General features: G+C 34.6%; 1 protein-coding gene across 7 annotated transcripts in view; it reads left to right on the top strand.

Moving 5' to 3' along the window:
- Positions 1-19,853, top strand: part of RBMS3 (RNA binding motif single stranded interacting protein 3) — a 675,854-nt gene that overhangs the window by 519,037 nt on the left and 136,964 nt on the right. For all 7 annotated transcript variants that reach the window (XM_076005926.1, XM_076005939.1, XM_076005925.1 and 4 more), the window contains one exon: positions 10,243-10,349. In XM_076005926.1, the coding sequence (XP_075862041.1) occupies positions 10,243-10,349 (107 nt within the window). The remainder of the gene's footprint in view (positions 1-10,242; positions 10,350-19,853) is intronic.

Raw genomic sequence — 19,853 nt, forward strand, 5'->3', positions numbered from 1 at the left:
AAGCTCTCCATGTATAATTAAAGTAAACAAATAAACAAACCCAATATACTAAGCAATATTGCCCTCTTTGGAACTAACAAAAAAGAGGAACTAGATAGATGAATTAGAAGATATATAATTAAACATTTTTCTGGAAGGAATCATAATAAAAGGAGAGGGGTTACAAAGAGGTCTTTTACTTTTTATTTTTATCTTTTGTATAGTTTCAGTTTACCAACTTTATACATGTGCTCCTTCCACTTATGTATTTATTCATTTTTAGTATCAAAGGGGTATCTACCCTGTAATATTATAGCTATATTTTTCTTTTGTACCTCTTTTTAATAAAAATGCCATCTTATATACAATATATAGTAATCTATAAACATGAAATATGATGGGCAAAGAACTCTACCAGAAGCAAGAATGCAGCCATAAAAACAAGGAGGAGAAAGGAATGAGATGGAATCAGAGATGGTTCATCTTGGTCAATAAATACAATTTTCCTAATTTTAAAGACTACTTTTTCCTTGATGCTTTGCTTTCCCACCACATGAAGTTTCCTAGTCTACAGTTAAGTAAGACAATTTATGCTTCTTGGATATGCTGGTTCTTTCCAATTTCTTGGTGTCAAAACATTGTCTTTATTCAGGACCCATAATGTTTCCATTATTTTCCCCTTAAACTGAACCAAATTTGACTGTCAGCAAATACTTTGTGTCCCATTAACCTGAAACATTAACGTTCTCTATCTGAAACAATAGCATTGTGTTATTCTCCTTATGAGACATGGTTTCTTCTTTCAAGAAAAATAATTATCAGAGAACTATTACAATTTTTGTTAAAAAAAAAATTGATGGTGGTTTAATTCTTAAAATGGAGAGGTGATCTTGAGATTATTATTTAGGCCATGCTATCATTTGTTATTCTGCACCATTTCTAGGCAAACAGCTGTTCTCTGCTTTTATCATCACTGTGAGGGCATTTTCCTTCTTGTAAGGCTATTTCACAATGTAGAGAATTATAAGTTAAACTAAATATATGCAGTAATACATTACCGATGGATAAAATTAGAAATGTGCAGGCAAATTACTTTTTTTTGAAGTGGGCTATTAACTTTTTATTTATTTCCGCTTTTTGGGTTTATGTTCCTTTGCCAATTTTGGCCTAAATGATAGGGGTGAACATGTGTCTGACACTTATAAATATAACCCATGTGATTTGTTTATTCTGTTAAAACAAACCATTATTAGGGGGACATCATAAATCATCTTAGGCGATCTCATTGATTGCTTAGTTTTCAGTTCTAATTCTACCCTGTGGTCAGAGAACCACTGTAATCATATTTTAACGAATATTTAATCTTCTTGCCCCATTCCAAAATGGTGAAATCAATGACAAGAACTGCTTAAAGTTCATTTCCTTTTACTTCTGTTGGTAAAGAAGGAAGAAAATAAGCAGTTGGATAGAGTGTTAACTTAGAAATCAAAAGAATATGGTTCGGCTTGTAACTTTGCCAACAACTACCACATATGAGCTGGCAAGTCATTGAACTTTTATTTTTATTTTCCTTATTGACTAAAGAGTTTGAATTAGATAAATTTTATGATTATATGATAAACAGGGTCTATATGCGTTCCAGAAGAGAATTTTATTACAACTAAGAACTACACAAATGCAAACCATACTTAAATGCTAAACAGGATGCCAAGAGTTAAAAGAAAATGGAACCAACTAGCCCCCTTTGCCATATGCAAAAGTTTTCTAACTTCAAAATATAATAATTTTATGTTGTAACCTTCAAGTAATGTTTGCCATGTAAACTGTGGTTTAAATTTGGAGCTTGTCTGCTGTACATCTATAAATACACATGTACACACACTTACATGCATAAGAAGTCTATAATGTACCATGTATACAGCATATGTGGGAAAGAAAAATGAACATTTTTGAACAAAACATTTGCAGAGGTCTTTGTCTGCAAAACCTTCAGAGATATAACAAAAAAAACAGTATTTTAGACTAAAGAAAAATAAAGGCATGAGTTCTAGCATACGGTTAACTTCAAATAGACTTATTTCTAGCATTTTTACATAATTATGTTCTTAGCAACAAATGAATACAAACTACTTCAGTCTACTTCTCAAAGGAAAAGAGGGATGCTGGTCAGATAGAAAACAGCAGGAAACATAAGGATTGTGTAGTATTGGAGCAAGTATTGACAAGAGTTCTAATTCACTGCTGTAAGGCTGTCAACTCTTAACTTCAGGTCTAGATGGGCCCCCGATGTCCTAAAAGCATTTCAACTAAATCTTATTATTGCATCTGTCTCATAAATTTGTGGTTTCACTCAACAACCATGTGATGAAAACCTAGTTTTATCCTGACTAAGTAAGAGTTGATTAGTCCTCCATGTGCTTGTTCGTGATTTGGTAGTTGGCATGGGGTGGGGATGGGGGACATACATGTGAACTGTTAAGTTTCAAAACTCTGTGTGATATTACATGTGATTTCTAAGCTCAAGAATATTTTATGACTGTAATGCTGGAGGTTGACATCATTCTATACTCTCCAAATGCCTATATATATATATATATATATATATATATATATATATATATATAACTATATATATATATAGTTATATATAACTATATATATATATATATATACACACACATTTCTGTTAAAGCAGCCATCACAATCTATTCAAGTTGTCCTTTTACTTGGCTTTCTCTCCCTCTAGATTGCGACCACTTTGCAAAGTCCAGGGTGGTACTAGTATATATCAGATACTGAATAGATTTGAGTTTACAAAAACAAAGAATGACTATATTAAAAATACTTCTGAATTTTATTATTATCCTTCGATTCATATCATTTTCTTCATCCCATTAGTATGAACAACTTTTTAATGTGTGAGCCACCCAGGATATCACAGGGATAGTCTGGGTTTCTTTTTTAGTTGAAAACTAATCCAAATCCACACAATACTTTTAGAAAAAGGAATTCCTGAGTTAGAAGTTTATCACATTTTATCTTATAATTCTTGAAATTCTTCTGTTAAATTCCTTGTCTCATTCCTCCATCATGCTAAGGCTTTATAAATTCACTTCCAATAAACTGCTTCTCTTGTCATTAGCTTATCTTTCCACCCAGCTCCTCACACCTGACTTCTATTTTGTTTCTGAAGAAAGATTTATAATCTATCTGAGGCAAGGAACTTTTAAATTTAATGTTTAGACCACCAGACTAGTAACTATGGTAATAAAGACATATTTAAAAACCATTACCACAATCTAATACTAATACTGTAAGAATTTAAATAAATTTAATTCTAAAAATCAAAAAAGTTCAAATTCCCCAAGGGAAATCAGGAGTTCCGCTATTGAAATATATTAGATGCTAATATCTACTCATCGATATGATGTTAGAGAGCATTCTTAGTGACTTATCACACTTCAGATATTTTACATTTTTAATAGAATACCAAAATAAATTAATTTTGCTAAACAAAGTTTTTGTCGATGTTTGGTTTGCTTAAAACAGCAAATCCTGTAAGCCATTATATCATCGTATCAGTTTATGCATTGGATGTTTCATGTTTAACACGAACTTTGGAAGGCAAGAAATACTCCACTAAAGAGGCAAGCAGTAATTACTCCTTCATAATTACTGTGCAACTTTATTGCCGTGCATTGTTATAATTATATTTTAAATACTCCCCATTTGCATGATAGACCATAACATCTTCTAGCATATTACAATCTGTGGCTTATAACAGCATCTCACTTCCACAAAGGCCTCTTCTTCATTTAGTCTCTATTTTATCTACTGTTAAAAGAGACTAAACAAAATTAATTGGCACCATAATCCTGCAATAAGGAAATTGTAGGCAATATAATATTTCTGTGCTACTGAAATTGTCTCATTATTCAGAGGATTTCATGTTTAACATCTAAGATGTATTCCTCCTTCAGTTAAAAGCCAGTCATAACCAAAACAGTCCTTCTCAAGCTTAGTTTGAGAAGCACACAAATCACCTGAGTATCTGGTTGAAATATAAATGTTGATTCAGTTGGTCTGGGGAGGGGCCCAACATTCTTCATTTCTAACAAGCTCACAGGTGGTGACACCTTTGCTGTTGGTCCATTGACCTTGCTATGAGTAGGATCACTTCATGTATTATCTTTACCTAAGTGCAAAATGCTGTTAACGATATGCACATAAACACATACACTCCAAACTTCACCCCAGCCTCCACTATGATAACTTTCTATCCCCAAGCCTTGGAAATTAATTGTTCATATCAAAGGACTTATCTAACACAAACAACATTCAAACTATGAAAACCTGCTGAGTAAGCACTAGATAATTTCACTCTGTGATGAGCTAGAATAGAGTCAAAGAGGGCTTCCTTGCATTAATAGTTTACCAGACAGAGGGTGTGTATGAGGGGCGGGGGGCATGGGGGCGTGTAGGTGGTTGGAGGAACTGCATTTAGAAGTGAGGAGACTCTAAACCATTCAGGAGTAGAAGGATACTGATAAAGATATGACTAAGTTGACAAATCCTCATCTACTAATCAAGGAATTTGTATTTTATCTCATAGGTATTTAGGAATCACCTAATAACTGGAAGATTGTAAGAATTTTAATTCACCTAATTTGCTAATGTTTTCCTTGCCACTCTGATATTCCCAAAAGAGAATATCAGAATTAGACTCCTAGAATTCAAGGATAATATTATGGATATACATCCATCTTTTTTTTTTGTTTGTTTTGAAACAGGGTCTTGCTCTGTCACCCAGCCTCAAGTGCAATGGTGTAATCATTACTAACTGTAACCTGGAACTCCTGGGTATAAAAAAATTTAGTTGAAGAATCCCTGAAAAAAATATTGCCAAATAACTATTAATATATTCTAGCTTGCCAAGGATCAAATATATAGAGACTATGAGATTCTGCATTTTAAACCTACCTTGAAGTTTTCCAGTATTAAAAAGAGAACTTTCAAAGTAGTATTTTTAACACTAAAAGAAATCTAAAAAGTCATGAGGTGAGACTTTCTTAGCTTTCAACCAAGATGTCTTTGTGAATTGTCTTTGTAAATTTTACACTTTCTTAATAATCTTAAATTTTAGCCTACCTGATATTTGAGGATCTTCATAAGGTGTTAGGCTATTGATACTGATAATGACTTATTTATATTTATTGACATTGCTAAGTTGAAACATCTGATGTTACTCTATTAATTTTAAGATAATTGTAATGAGAATACAGATAGTGCCAAAATGTTTTACCAAATGCATTAAGAAGAAAAAAAAAAAGAGAGAGAAGTGAATTTCCAAATGTGTCATTAAAAAAAGATGGACAAGGCCAGGCTCAATTCTGTAATCCCAACACTGGGAGGCTGAGGTGGAAGGATCACTTGAGGTCAAGAGTTCAAGCCCTGCCTGGGCAACATAGTGAGAATCCATTTCTACAAAAAATAAATTAAAAAAATCAACCACACATGGTGGTGCATATCTCTAGATCTAGCAACTGAGGAGGCTGAGATGGAAGGATCACTGGAACCCAGGAGTTTGAGGCCCAACATATCAAGACCCCATCTCTAAAAAAATAATAGTAATAATAATAAGAAATGGAAAAAAGAACAGAAAGGGTTCATTGTAGGCAACCGTGGATTAACATAAATAAGAGGAACATGACTTACATCATACTCAGGAGACAATGGAAGCCAAATTCTGGTAATGACTGAGAACAGAGACCTAGCGCTCTAGTGGCCAGATATCCCCAATGACAAGCTATAGTTAAATAAGAACCTTTTCAAAAACACAAATCGTCTTCATGAACACATCTTCTTTTTACTTTTCTTGGAGTATAGTTGCAGGTTCTGCTGATGAAATCTCCATGGAGTTAAAATGGAACAGAGCTGCTGAAAATGAAGCCACTCTGAATGCTCTGACACTACAAGTGATCAGGTTTCCTCGCTGATGACTGGAAAGTGGCTAAAAGAGTTGCCAATGATAATTGTTGCAGCTAAAATGGATTTAGTATTTATTCATGTACAATGCACTCTTTTAAGCCCTTTATATGCATTAATTTATGTCATCTTTGCAATAGCTCCATCAAATATTTAATATTATTATCCCTATCTTATACATGAGAATAATGAGGCACAAAAATGTTTAAAAAGAAACAAACAATAAAAAACTTGCCTGGTATCTTGTAGCTAGTCAGGAAGCCAGACTTCAAACCCAGGAAGCAGACTGGTGGTATCCACTGACAATTAAATGCACCCAATGGATGTGTTAAACACAGCAGTAGTGCCCCCTTTTGGCACCGGGACGGGTTTCAAGGAAGACAATTTTTCAAGGGACCAGGGCTGAGGGAGGAGTAGCTCAAGCAGTGACACAAGTGACCGTGAGCAGCTGTAAATACAGATTACACTTACTTGCCTGCCACTCACCTCCTGCTGTGCAGATCCCTCCCTTCCTAAGTTTCATGGAAGACAAGTTTTCCACGGAAGGTAGTGGGGATGGGAGGGGGGCTCTGTGGCCTGGTCCCTAACGGGCCACTGACCAATAATGGTCCAGGGACCAGGGATTGGGGACTGCAGACTGTTAAAGCCCATAGAAACATGAACTACCTAAAGTGAAGTCACTGTTAGAACCAGAGACTATCCTATGTGCCTTAGAAGAATCATTATTAGAGGACTCTAAAGATAACCCTCCTTTAGAGAGTAGAAAGTATGGCTCATACAAGCCATTATTCAAGAAGTATAAAAGGTAGAATTTAATGATTTAAAGATAAATTACCATTTACAACTTGGAAAAGGAACCCAGGGTTTGCTGTAGCCACTGGTCAGTGTGTTGTTGCAGCCACAAGACAGAATAAAACTCTGGAAACAATCAGTAAGGATGCTAGGAACAAAATAAGCAAGTTGTTTCCTTTTTAAATACAAATATGACATAAGCTTCATAACAGAAGCTTTCTGATTTTAAGAGAAAACTAGAATCGGGATTGAGGAAGGGAGTGGCAACATGTTCCCCATCTATAAATTAGATATCCAAGAGGATATTCATTCTTTCCCAGGACATATCGGATCACTAATGATCCTTTAGACATGTATGGTAGGACATGCAAATATAGCTCTGGACATAAATGAAAGTTCTCATGTGTGATCAAATCCCAGCTATTTGGACACAGTGCATAGAGGTATGACAAAACATTTTCTTCCTTGAGGACGATGCTTAGCAAATCATTCTAATTGAGAATGGGCACAGTTGTACTTAGTGGCTTAACTGCTATCTGGGTTTATATCCCAGGTCTGTGACCTGGAGAGAGCCACTTCCCCATTCTGAATCTCATCTCCCTCACTTGTAAAATAGGGGGAAATATTAATTGCCTCCCAGAGTTGTAGTGAGGATTAAGGGCAATGATCTATGTAAAGTGGAAGTGCTTGATAAATTTGAATCAATTAGCACAAAACACTGAAAAAAAATTTCTTTCCTTGGATGATGATCCTTGGTTAAACAAGAAGACTATATTTGAGTAGAAAGAAGCTTCTGACTTGTAGAGGTGATGATTTGTTCATTATCTTGACAGCAGTGATGATCACATGGGTACATATATATGCCAACAATTACAGATTGTATAGTATGATATGTGCAGTTTGTTGTATGTCAGTTGACTCACTAAATCTCTTAAAAAACAAAACCAGGAAAACTTATGTGTATGTGTGTGTGTATGTGTATATGTACTTAGTTGCTAGGAAAATCTTTTACCTAACACAGGCATATAAGGCTGATACCCCTCCTCACAGGAAATTAGAACCAATTTGTTTATAGCAGGAAATGTAAGGTTCTTCTAGATTTGTTAAGCTTTTGTGAGAAGTCTGTACTACTTACTGCCAGTGATGAACTGACATGTTTCCATGGTCACCCCATTTTAATGGATAAATGTATCATGAATCTTCAAAGCAGCAGGAGATAAAATACTTTATAGAGAAAAATGATTTTTACATATTATATAAATACATAGTACTGAAATATCACAGAAAATTTTCTTACTCATAGAATATTGGGAATCAGTGATTGCATTTAACCTTTAGGTTTTTCTTCTGGAGTAAGAATTGACACTACTTCTTACATAAAGGGAGCAACTTTCTGTAGATATTCCATGAAGCAGTCCTTCTCTTCTGTGATTTTGTGGCTTCCCCAAAGTTACCAAAGTCAGAGGCTCCTCGGAGCAGTCAGCTGAAAAACACTTGTGTTCAGTGAGGCAATGACATTTATTGAGTGCTCTTTATATACAGAGCTGTGTGTTCTGTATAGGGCAAAAATGACATTTTATTTTTCATTTCTCTTGATCAATGGTGACCCCTGTCTCTTTGATCCATTTCCTCCAGTACTGGTGAACAGAGATCTGCTACTAAAGAGTAAACTAAGAGAATTAGATGAAATATTTCTGCCCCATAGAGCCAAATGATTTCCAAATATTTATTTGTAGATACCTGTTTGTCTGTATTCTTTTTCCACTATTGATTTTGGAAACAATTATGGATTCTCATGAATTCCCTAATAATATTTAGCTTTATCCAGATGCAAATAATCTAGCTGGAGATGGGAATGAGGAAGAATGGATGTTGGGGAAAAGTGTGTCAATGATCTATTAAGACAATAATGCCACATATCAATTACAAAATCTTAGTGGCATGAAACAATAAAGATTTCTTCAGTTCACACATTTACATGCTTAGACTTGACTTATATCACCTGAGCTTATACATTTTTCTGTGGTCAACTGCAGGTTAGCTCTGCACTGTTGCTGATCTTGGATTGCTCACTCACGTGTCTAGGTAGTGGCTGGCCATGGCATGATCTAGTACAGACTTGGCTGGGATTAAAGGGATGGCTCATCTCCATTTTCATCTTATCCTCCAGCAAAGTAGCCTGAGGCATGTTCACATAGCCACACAGAAGAGCAAAAGAGGCAAACCTCAACACTTAAACCCATTTCAAGCTTCTGCTTATGTCTCATGTACTACTAACATCCCATTGGCCAAAGCAATTTACATGCGGTGAGACCAAGAGTCAAAGTGAGAGAGCTGCACAAAATTACATAGCAAAGGCCAAGGACACAGGGAGGGCTAAAGAATTAGGGCCAGTACTACCATTAGTCTTTTGCAGAACACATTTCCCCAGGGAGTGATGAAGGGGGGTTCATTTTGGTTTCTGACTATAAACTGAAAATCAATATTTGGTTTATTGAAGCAAATAAATTAACATGTTACCACCCCCCCCAACCATATTAATGTATTGACCAAATTTTCCCCGGCCAATATGGCTTTCCTTTTACTCATTCATTCATTCATTCATTCATTTATACATTTATTCATTATAGTTGTGGTAATAACAAGCAGCAACTTTCCATTCAAGTGGGGATATGAAAGGGAACATCAGTTCTAACAGAATAATTTTGCCCTGTTGGGTTTCAAAAGATTGTTATTTCCCAATGTCATTGTTGGAAGAGGAATCCTGACATACTTTAGTTTTGGTCACTTTCTCTTAGGAAATAAATATCCATTAAGTCATGCAGGACCACCACAATCAGTTGTGATCCATGAGTTACAAACATATCCTTTAGCTATATTTTATCATGTGGGTTCACTTAACATTCTAATGATTGTTCTCCCTGGGATTCTGTCTAGATTTTACTGGGAAATTGGAGCAAAAAGAGTTGGGTGGAGGATCAACTTCTTTGAAATTTGCCGAGGATTAGTGAAAAAAACAAAGCTAATTTGATTGCAATTAGCAAAATATCTCCCTTTTTAGAAAGAAGTTCCTAAGCATCTCTTTCCAAAATTGAATCCTATAGTTGCTACAGTGAAAACACACTTGCATTGAGGGAGAAATATTTATCCACTCATAAATGCCAATTTTGAGTATGTTTCTAACATAACTGGAAGGGTCAGTGCCTGTCTCTTTACTTCCAAGGCGTGTTCACATTCTGCTTCAGCTGATTATTTTTTCAACAATATTTGTTGTGTTCTTTTATGGTCTGCCAGTACTTTTTTTTTTGAAGCCCAGTTAGTTAGAACAGCAGCCAACAGAGTTGAGACTAAAAGGGGGCCAAATATCTCTCCAGGAGCAAGACTTCACTTCAAAAGATATTCATTACAAAGCGCTACTGTGATTCAAATAATCACTTATTTTTAAGGGGGATTTGCTAATATGGAATTGATTTCTTATCTCCTCAGCCCCCAGTGAGCCTTTACTGTGCAAATTTGCTGATGGAGGACAAAAGAAGAGACAGAATCAAAGCAAATATACCCAGAATGGGAGGCCTTGGCCCAGGGAAGGAGAGGTGAGTCCTGATTGACAACTTTTGCTCAGAAATTTGGCAGCAGACATCCCTCAGAATGGTGGCAAGGCAGACATTTGGTGCCATGATGAAATTAGGTCCCGTGGAAAACCAAATAACTTCAAAGGGGCAAGTGAGTAGCCCTGTGTTAATGTGTTCAGGATGAAATTACTTGAGAAGGAGTATAGGACTTCAGAATTAACCTCAATTCTGTAGTACAGTGAGTCTTCTGTCCTTAACCTAACGTGAACCTGAAAGGAACTCAGTGAAAGACTTATCCACAAAGAATTGATCTGTGATTGTATAATAGTTATAAAATGAGGATATGATTACTTAAGAAAATATTTTCAGTGAAATCATAGTGAGAGTTTGAATGCCTATGTTTTGAAAAGGCAAACAAAATTTTAGATTTTTTTCATCCTGCCATTGAGATGATCTATGTGCACATGCACATATATTTATGCATATGCCTATATGTTCATAAATGTGTTGATATGTGTCTTATTTTTGTATATATCAATATAAAATATGTCATTTTCTGTTGGTCAAGAAGAATGAAGAAAAGTTGATACATACAGAGTTCTGCTTTTCACAACAAGGAAAAGGAAAAACATCCAACAGTTAACTATTCATTTACCCTCTTAATTCAAATTGGTAGAAAAGCAAGCTTATGGATCCAATACTACTTGAGAATCGATTCCTTTTGGTTACTTTTTTGTAAGCAGACAAGGAAAAGGTGTCTGGGCTTTCTTTGAGGTCTTTTCATTATTTGTAAAATGGAATGGAGTTGTTTGACTGACTTGAATAAATGCCATTTTGTGCCGAGGCTGTAATTTCAACAGAAGAGCTTTATTTAGTATTTCTATTCAAAGCACCTACTTCATCCATTTATCATTTAAGAGGCATTGTACTTGATGCTGCATTTTACACTTTCAACACTAAGAACAGCTGTAAGAAAGAAAGAAGCCTGGAGTTTTTCTCAGCAAATCCTTTAGCCAATTTTCAGTTACTAAGACTATTGTCTATTTTGAGTGTTTCCATGCAGGTCTCAAAACCCCTCTTAATATGTATAGTTCTGTTCATGTGCTGCATAACCTATAACTCATTACATTAAGACATGAAAAACAGAATCATTGTTAAGCATTGAACGCTAGTTAAAAAAACCAAGAATTTTAATATTCTGTTTAGAAAGGCAGTATATATAATAGTTATATATACTGTATGTAATAGTTATATAATTATAACTTATAATATTATAAGTTATAATTATAATATAATTATAATTATAGTTATAATTATAATATTGTAATTATAAAATTATATAACTATATAATAGTTATATAATTATATATAATATAATATATATACTGTATATATTAGTTATATAATTATATATATAATAATTTCGATATTATATATAGAAATAAAGGAGGCAGTTGGGGGATAATCCATGTGTCCTTAGTATGGAGTTTAGTGGATCAGCAGGTAACTCCAATGCTCCTGGAAGACTGCTGATGCCTGATAGCACTCATTGTTACATCCATCCCATGCCAAAACATCCAGTCTAAAAAAACTCATTTAAACTTTTAAAATTTGGTTGAATAAATACCTTCTGATTAGAGATATCTTTGGATCACAGACCAAAGACCAAAAAGCCCCAAGACTCAATTAGGTAAGTTAGCACTAATGACTCAAACTTCAGTTTCTGTCTCCATAAGAACCTGTAATATAACCTTCACAACAAATTACAGCAAGACATTTGATCACAGTCTACATTTCTTAGAAATCAAATCAATAAACATAAAATAAATGTAGAATTAGGGCTTCCACCCAGCTATGGTACATAAAACCTAGGGCTATTGGTTCATAGTATGATAAACATCATATGTACTATGGCATGAAACCATTGTAGGGTCAATTTTAGGACCTACAGCACCTTGTAATTTAGATATAGATTTTAAAGGTGTATTCCTAATCTTTGTTTACAAATGTTGCTTTTTAAAAACTATAGATTTTCTTGTTAGACTATGAAAATCAAAGGACCATAAAATAAATTTGTCTGTGAGTCATTAAAGTATATTCCAAATGTGTAAACACATTGAGAGGGGAGAAATCAAGAAAAGAAATGGTATGCACTAGAAATATGCCTATCAAATTTCGTGGTTTGGGGATGAGCATGTTAATTTGTGTTCTTTGACAGTGGTCTTAGAAGTTGACACACAAAGAATGTTAGACAACTGTGTGATCATCATTTATATATTTTTGCTTCTATTTTCCCTGTATTGCACTCGCTAGAGTAAAGTACATCAGCACGGTTGATAAAGTATGACATAATACAAAATAATTAAAAAATGAAAAGTATTTAACTAATTTTACATACCAGTAAATTCTGATTATTGTATTTTACTGATTCTAAGACACATGTTTTTGTTATTGCCATTTTTCTACACCTTAACACTTCTGAAATTGGTTCCCCTCTAATGATCAATGGCATTTTACAAGATAGTTTTCCTTTGCTCCCGTTAGTCACCTGGAGGCTTTACCTACATTCTCTGCTTAAGGTCTTCTTTTTTTTTATATCAGGAAATTAAGAGAGTACAAACGTTTTGGTTACATTTTATATCTTTGCCTCTCCCTAGCAAGGGGTTGAGGTATGCCCTTCCCCTCCACAATGTTCATGGTGGCGTCCCTCAGTTGTGAGTCAATCCCCCCTCATGCCCCCTAATCCCTGGAGGACACTACCACCATGTGAGCACAATAGTGTTAACCAGTCAGTACCAACTCTAACCAAAGTGAGGACCCTGGGTCAGATTTTCAGGGGAGATTTTTCCTTCTTTTCCTTCATTCAGTGCCAATTTTCCATTTCTGATGGGTGGTTTAGTTTTTCATTTATTGTTACAGTAAAGTTGACATCCCAACTTTACAAGGAGATCATTTTGTTTATTTGTTTGTTTTTATATATAAAACAATGGTGCGCCTTTTGATCTTTGTTGTCTTAGACAAAATTAAAGCAGTAATGCAGATTCTGCTGCTTCAGAATTTGAGATAATTGCTCAGACGAAGGTTAATGTTTACTTTCCTCTCTCTTGAAAGTCAAGTAAAACAAAGCTAATGCAAAAAATGTTTCTGATTAAGTGCTTGAGATACAAAATAGGTAGATTGCAAGCATTTGAGAAGTACCACAAATGTGCCAATTGATAGGCTAATTAAAATTTTGATTTATTAGTTAAAGGTATTTTTTTTTCTGGATGGCATTTTGATAACAATTTTATAGGCAGTTTGATGAAATGCATTTCTTTATACAAAATCTAATACTGAAAACTTTATACACAGATATTACTGTAAGTAGCAAGATTTTGAAATATAAATATATTCAAATGATGCTTGCATTAAGTGAGAAATACTGGGATATTTAAAAATTATTAACCAATCTTTCAAGAGACAACTGGAACTCTGAGTAAAATGATCAGGGATTGGGGCTATTAGGCTCTTCTTCCCTGGTGTCCTGTCATTCTTGTTTTATTTCTTTAAATAGCAGTTCTCAAACTCTTGGGTCTTGAATCCCTTTATACTCAAATTTATTATTTATAACAAAATAAATAGCAACAAAAATAAACTCATCACACACTAATAAAAAGAGTACTTTTTATGAAAAATAAGTATGTTTTCTAAAGCAAAGGCAATTTTTTTTTTGTAGAAGAGTGGCACCCTTTTATATTTTTGCAAATCACTTTAATGTCTGGCTCAGTAAAAGATGACCAGATTTGTACGTCTGCTTTGGCATCCAATCTATTGTTGTACGCTGTCTTGTTTTAAACATACAAGGAAAATCTAACTTCACCTAGATAATGTTTGTTGCTTAAAAAAGAGAGGACCTTATGGATCCCTAAAAGGATCTTGGGAACCCTCAGGATTCTTTAGGCCACACTTTGAGAACAACTATCTTAGAGAAGCTTAAGCCAAGTTCCCCAGGCTCCTACTCCAGCATTTACACTCTGATTGGCCAGTGCTTCTGATCTACTGGTAGTGAAATGTGTTTAATGGCACCTCTAGCTCAGGAGTCCTCTTACCCTATTATTGCCGTAATAATTGAACTCCGAAGTGTTTGATTCCATGTAAATCCATATTCTCAGTTCTTAATTCAGGTAAAATGCTGTCCAAATTGATCTTGTTTGTACTCCCCCAAATGGCTAGTGAGGAGCCAGGAATGCTTCAAACCAGTTCAAAAATATATCAGGCACACGAAGAGGAACTCTTGTTGCTTCCTCCTGTGTCCCCAAAGAAGACATTTCCAATGACTGCCAAAAGCCACTGACTTGGACTCCATACCCCAAATAATAAGAACAGCTGATCAAAGAAGCATATAGCTGCAAGAATTTCCCAGATGGCCAGATCAAAATCTGTTTGATATAAACTTAGTGCCTCAGCAAATATAATTGTAAACTAAAATAGACATTTATTCATTCATTCATTCAACTATGACCACCACCATGACACATACACAAACACACTTTCTGACTTATGGTAACCAGATTTTTACAAACTTTATTCAACTATGTTATAAAGATGATTGGGTTAAATCAAAGAATGGATAATTTTCCACTATGATGATGAGAGTCACTCAAATTTTGAAATTGCTTTCTGTTAACTTTTGTTGTGACTAGTCTTTGGGTTTCCTTGAGAATTTTCAAATATAGGTAAATGCTAAGTTTCAAGTTTCAGAGTATGGTGCTATTTCATCAAAGTTTTATGCTGAGGTTTTATCCTTAAATGGTGCAAACATCATAGACCAGTTTTTACTGGACTCAAACTCCATCTAGGTTTCATAAAGTCTACCCAAGCCCTATATTAATTGAGTTAGTAAATGTCATTGATAGCAATTGCTTTGGGAATTGTACTTCCAAGAAATAATGTTTTGGCTACAGACACAAACAAGAGACATGGCAATTGAACAAAAAGTAACTGAACAAAGTACTCAGCTGTCTAGTGAAAATGTGCCAAGATTTTTTTACAAAAACAAGAATCAATAACATTACATTTCTTGCCTTTATCTTATTTACTTTTCTCTGCTGGAGTCAATTTAAACAATGAACAATAGTGAACATTTTTCTATTTGATGCTCTGAAGATATTTTTCCTTACTTTGAACACATTTAACAAGATTATCTTCACAGTCTAGATATGAAAATGAACTAATGGAACTAATGTGATATTGTTAACAATGAACACTCAGGTTCCCAGGAATACTTCATAGGTTATGTTGAGGAGAAAATTAAATAATGTTTTTGGTATACATTCTAGGAATATTAAAGTTTGCAATTCCTTACCTATTCCCAGTTAAAGAACAAGTTTTAGGTGAGACATAACGATATAGTATTTCTTGAAGATATTTTATTTAAATGCATTTTTTATTTGCCCAAGACACAAGCAATGTACAGGAGTACAGTAATACATTACACAATATTAAGGGTGCCATTCATACAAACAAGGTGTAATATGGTGACATAGTGTACTTTACTTTCCTTAAATTGGGAGGTCTCATAAATACACTCACAAAACCCAGTATTAGTGAGCTGAAAGCTAAAGTTATCAGCTTTATCATAGCTAACCTAAGCTAGATTATTTGTTATGACCCATAAGCCAGAGAAAATGTCTATATTCAGACCTGAAATCAACTTGTTTTCAGTGGTGAATGAAAACTTGCCCTGTGCAGTAAAGTTTTATAACTCTTGTCTGTTCAGAGCTACTATTAATAAAAATTCTCTTCATTGCCAGTAAGTGAATGAGGGCCTACAAAGGTTGTGGGGGAGAATGGAATTTCTCATCCTGTTATGAGTCTATAGCTAAGTGCAGGCAAAGTTGATAAACTTGATTCCAAACACCCAGTCTATTCCTATTATGCCTCTCAAGGCATTGGGAGTACTTATTTATTCTAAGTCCATTTATGAATGAGACAAAGATATATTTTTTTAGATTTCTAAGTAGGCAGATAGCCATATCAATAATACAATAGTTTCCTATATTCAGGCTGTAGATGAATAAAAATGTTCTTTAAGGGATATGTTCTATTTTTTGTTTCATCTTTATTTTTTTGATGGAGGGTGAATACATGAAACACTGGCATCATAATGACTAATTTCAACTGTCTTTGTTACCATTATCATCACTAATGTTAGGCATCTGTTCCTTCATTGATTTATAATTCATGCTGCTTGCTGAGGGTATGTAAGGGATGTGTACCTCATTAGGTATAAGGAATGACCCTTGTTCTGAATGCATATTAGAGTAAACATTTTCGGTGAGAGCTCCTTTCATCTCTTGTGTTTCCTATTTGCTTTCTTACTTTCTCAGTGTATAGCTACTTTTTGCAGAAATGTTCTTTTAAAAGAATAATTCTGTTAGAGAGTTTTTAAAAAGAGAATATGAAGAAGAAACAGCTTAAACAACAAGTGTTCAGTCAGTGAGTAATCACATATTGAATATCCATTCAATAGGGGCCATGGGCCTGGCTGCTATGGACATGATGTAAACACAGACAGGTCCCATACTCCATCGGAGCCTAAAATGGCAAAGACATTCTCTATCTGCAGAGTATCCATTAAAAATAGAATGGAATATAATTTAGTGTTGTAGAAATCAAATCATTGACTGTAACTGGCTTTGTGTCTATTCCAGTGAAAGAAAGCCAAAGCCAAAATAATAATAAAAATAACAAGAGCAAAAGCAGCAGGTACAAGAACATCAGCTTACATTTGTCTTGTTACTAAATCTTAACCGCTTCTTTGTTTTTCAGGGTAGGGAACTGAGAAATTGATTTACGTGCATTTACAAACCAGAAATGCTTCCCAAAGTTGGAAAACTTCACTATGTCACTCGGCCAGTAGAGGCCTCGATGCCCTTGGGTGCTAAGTGGCACACAGAGAATAACGTTTAGAGAAGGAAGTTGAGCTTCAGGCTGTGAATATTTCATGAATCTTAAGTCCATCTCTGATGCACCCACTGAGAATAATAATTCATCCTGAATTTTAAGGAATCAAGTGTGTTACTGTGATGCACTCAATATTATGTGCTTGTCTTCATAATTTTCCAGGCACTCTCCTTCAGTGGTTAAGGGAGCAAACTCTAGAGTTTAAATCACAAATCCACAACTTCCGAGCTGAGGGACAACACTGGGCAAGGTTGTGAAAGTCCTTACATTTCAGTTTCCTCACCAGTAGAATGAGAATGGTTCAGAGTGCATATTTAGTGATCAGATGGATTCAGTGAGGTGGTCAAGGGCAAAGCACTGAGCATAGTACCTGGTAAATGATAATTGCTCAAGCCGTAGCTATTATTACACTCTCATAATCAATGCAACTCAGGGATTTTTAACCTGAAAGCCAGCTTTGCTATGTATTTCTAAGACTAGAACGCTTCAATCTCTTGATTTCCAATTTTATACCATGTCAGTTTATTTCCCAAACCAGAATTATTTAAAATGATACATTTATTTGAAAAAAATTGTTGTCAATATAATCTTCCAGCTGTTTTTTACTTAGATTACAAAACATATTTTAAAAACAAGTAGAAAATCATGTATATATTTTAGTATTTAATTATTATAGGTACATAATAGTTGCATATATTTATAGGGTACATGTGATGTTTTGATACAGGCATATAATATGTGTTGATCAAATCAAGGTGATTGGGGTATCCATCACCTCAAGCCTTTATCATTCCTTTGTGTTAGGAACATTCCATTTCCAATCTATTAGTTATTTTAAAATATACTCTAACAATATTGATAGAAAATAATATATTTTAACTTTGATCCACATTATATTAACATTTTTATAAGATCACACTCCAAATCATAAAGCATTGTTTAGCACTGAAATGTTATGTGGTTTTCAAGTTTCTAGCCCAATTTCTTTTGAAGGTCATGTAATCATAAAGCCAAGAGCTGGCAGGGAGAGGAGGGCTTGGATGGAGAAGATGAAAGAAAAAGATAGAGTAAAAATAAAAGCATAAACTTTTGCTAGAAATCAAGGGAAAGATTGAGCTACTATTGAGAAATGATAAATTACATGGTGTTTTTCAAGAGAAAAAAGATGAATTATTAACTTACTTATTCTGGAAAATAATGGTAATAAATTTTGGATACCAAAGGTGCTTATGCAACCCTCGTAGCTGTGAGGACTCCTCATGTTCAAGTACTCTCCACTGTCATTCAAAACTATTATCTTTGAGAGAAGAGGCATGCTAATGCCACAATTAGTGGCTTACTGAATTTAGCAAAGATTGGGAAACAGGAATTTATTTGTATATACTGTCTCCATAGTGTTGAATGTAGATAACCTCTAGGCTTCCACATAGTAATTTATATATAAAGGATAACATTACTGAATTCTTCTGTGTAACTTTTAGAGTCTTTACTTTTAAGAGTCTTTACAAACAGTGGTATTAATGCCATTTATAAAATTTTCTTTTGTTTGTGAAAGACTCAGACTCATGACATTATCAGTTTGAAAAAAGGTACAGTCAATCCTTGTTATTCACAGGTTCATATTTGAGAATTTATCTACTCATTAAAATTTATTTGAAATGCCAGAATGAGTACTCATGGTGCTTTCACAGTCAGTCGCAGACATGCAAGGTGGTGAAGAATTTGAGTCACCTGACAGGCACACTCTTAACTGAAGTTGAAAAAGGTGATGCTCTGCCTTCTTTCTATTGGCATGGGAAATATTGATGTTGAAGGGCACATAGTAATGGGAAATATATCACAAATATGCTATATAAAATCTAGAGAGAAAGAAGCTTATCCCTGTGGTTACTGCTTATGGGAACCACTCTCAGAAGAATGGTTTGTTGAGTTTCTTGAAAGCATTTGGCTGACACCAGTGCTACTGGAAGGCACATGCTTTGAGACATTCTCAGCAGTGAAGAAGACACAACTCAACAAAATAGCCATCTGCTCTGAATGGTGCACTTAGCACGCAAACTATTTGAGCAGTCACCAGTCAATATTCTTCTTATTAATATGAGAAGAACCTGACAATGAAATCCAGGAATATACCATTTCTGTTAGTTTTGAAGCCATATTGGCTGCAATTTAATTGTATAATACTGAACGCCAGAAAGTTTATGAAGTGCTGTCCCATGAGCCATTAGAAACAAGAACACTTTGGAACATAAACTGAAGTGCAATTCCTATAAAATAGTATATCTAAAGAATTACATGGAAAACTTAGTAATAATATCTAGACTCAGGATATCTTAGACCATTTTCCATGAAAGTAGAGGTCGTCTATGTAGTTCACCACTATTTTCTTTGTGTATACCACCGTGCTTGGCAATTAGTTATCCAATTTTTTTCTTGAACAAGACTTTGGAAAGAAATTAAGGTATATCTACCAACATTGCCAGGTTCTGCAAATAGTCTTTTTAACCTTGAACTGAAGGAGAGTCTTTATATACGTGATCTTGAAAAGAATTGTTGGCTGTTATGAGGCATGTCAGGACT

The sequence above is a fragment of the Microcebus murinus genome, chromosome 1 (assembly GCF_040939455.1).
Source record: "Microcebus murinus isolate Inina chromosome 1, M.murinus_Inina_mat1.0, whole genome shotgun sequence".
Taxonomy (NCBI): domain Eukaryota; kingdom Metazoa; phylum Chordata; class Mammalia; order Primates; family Cheirogaleidae; genus Microcebus; species Microcebus murinus.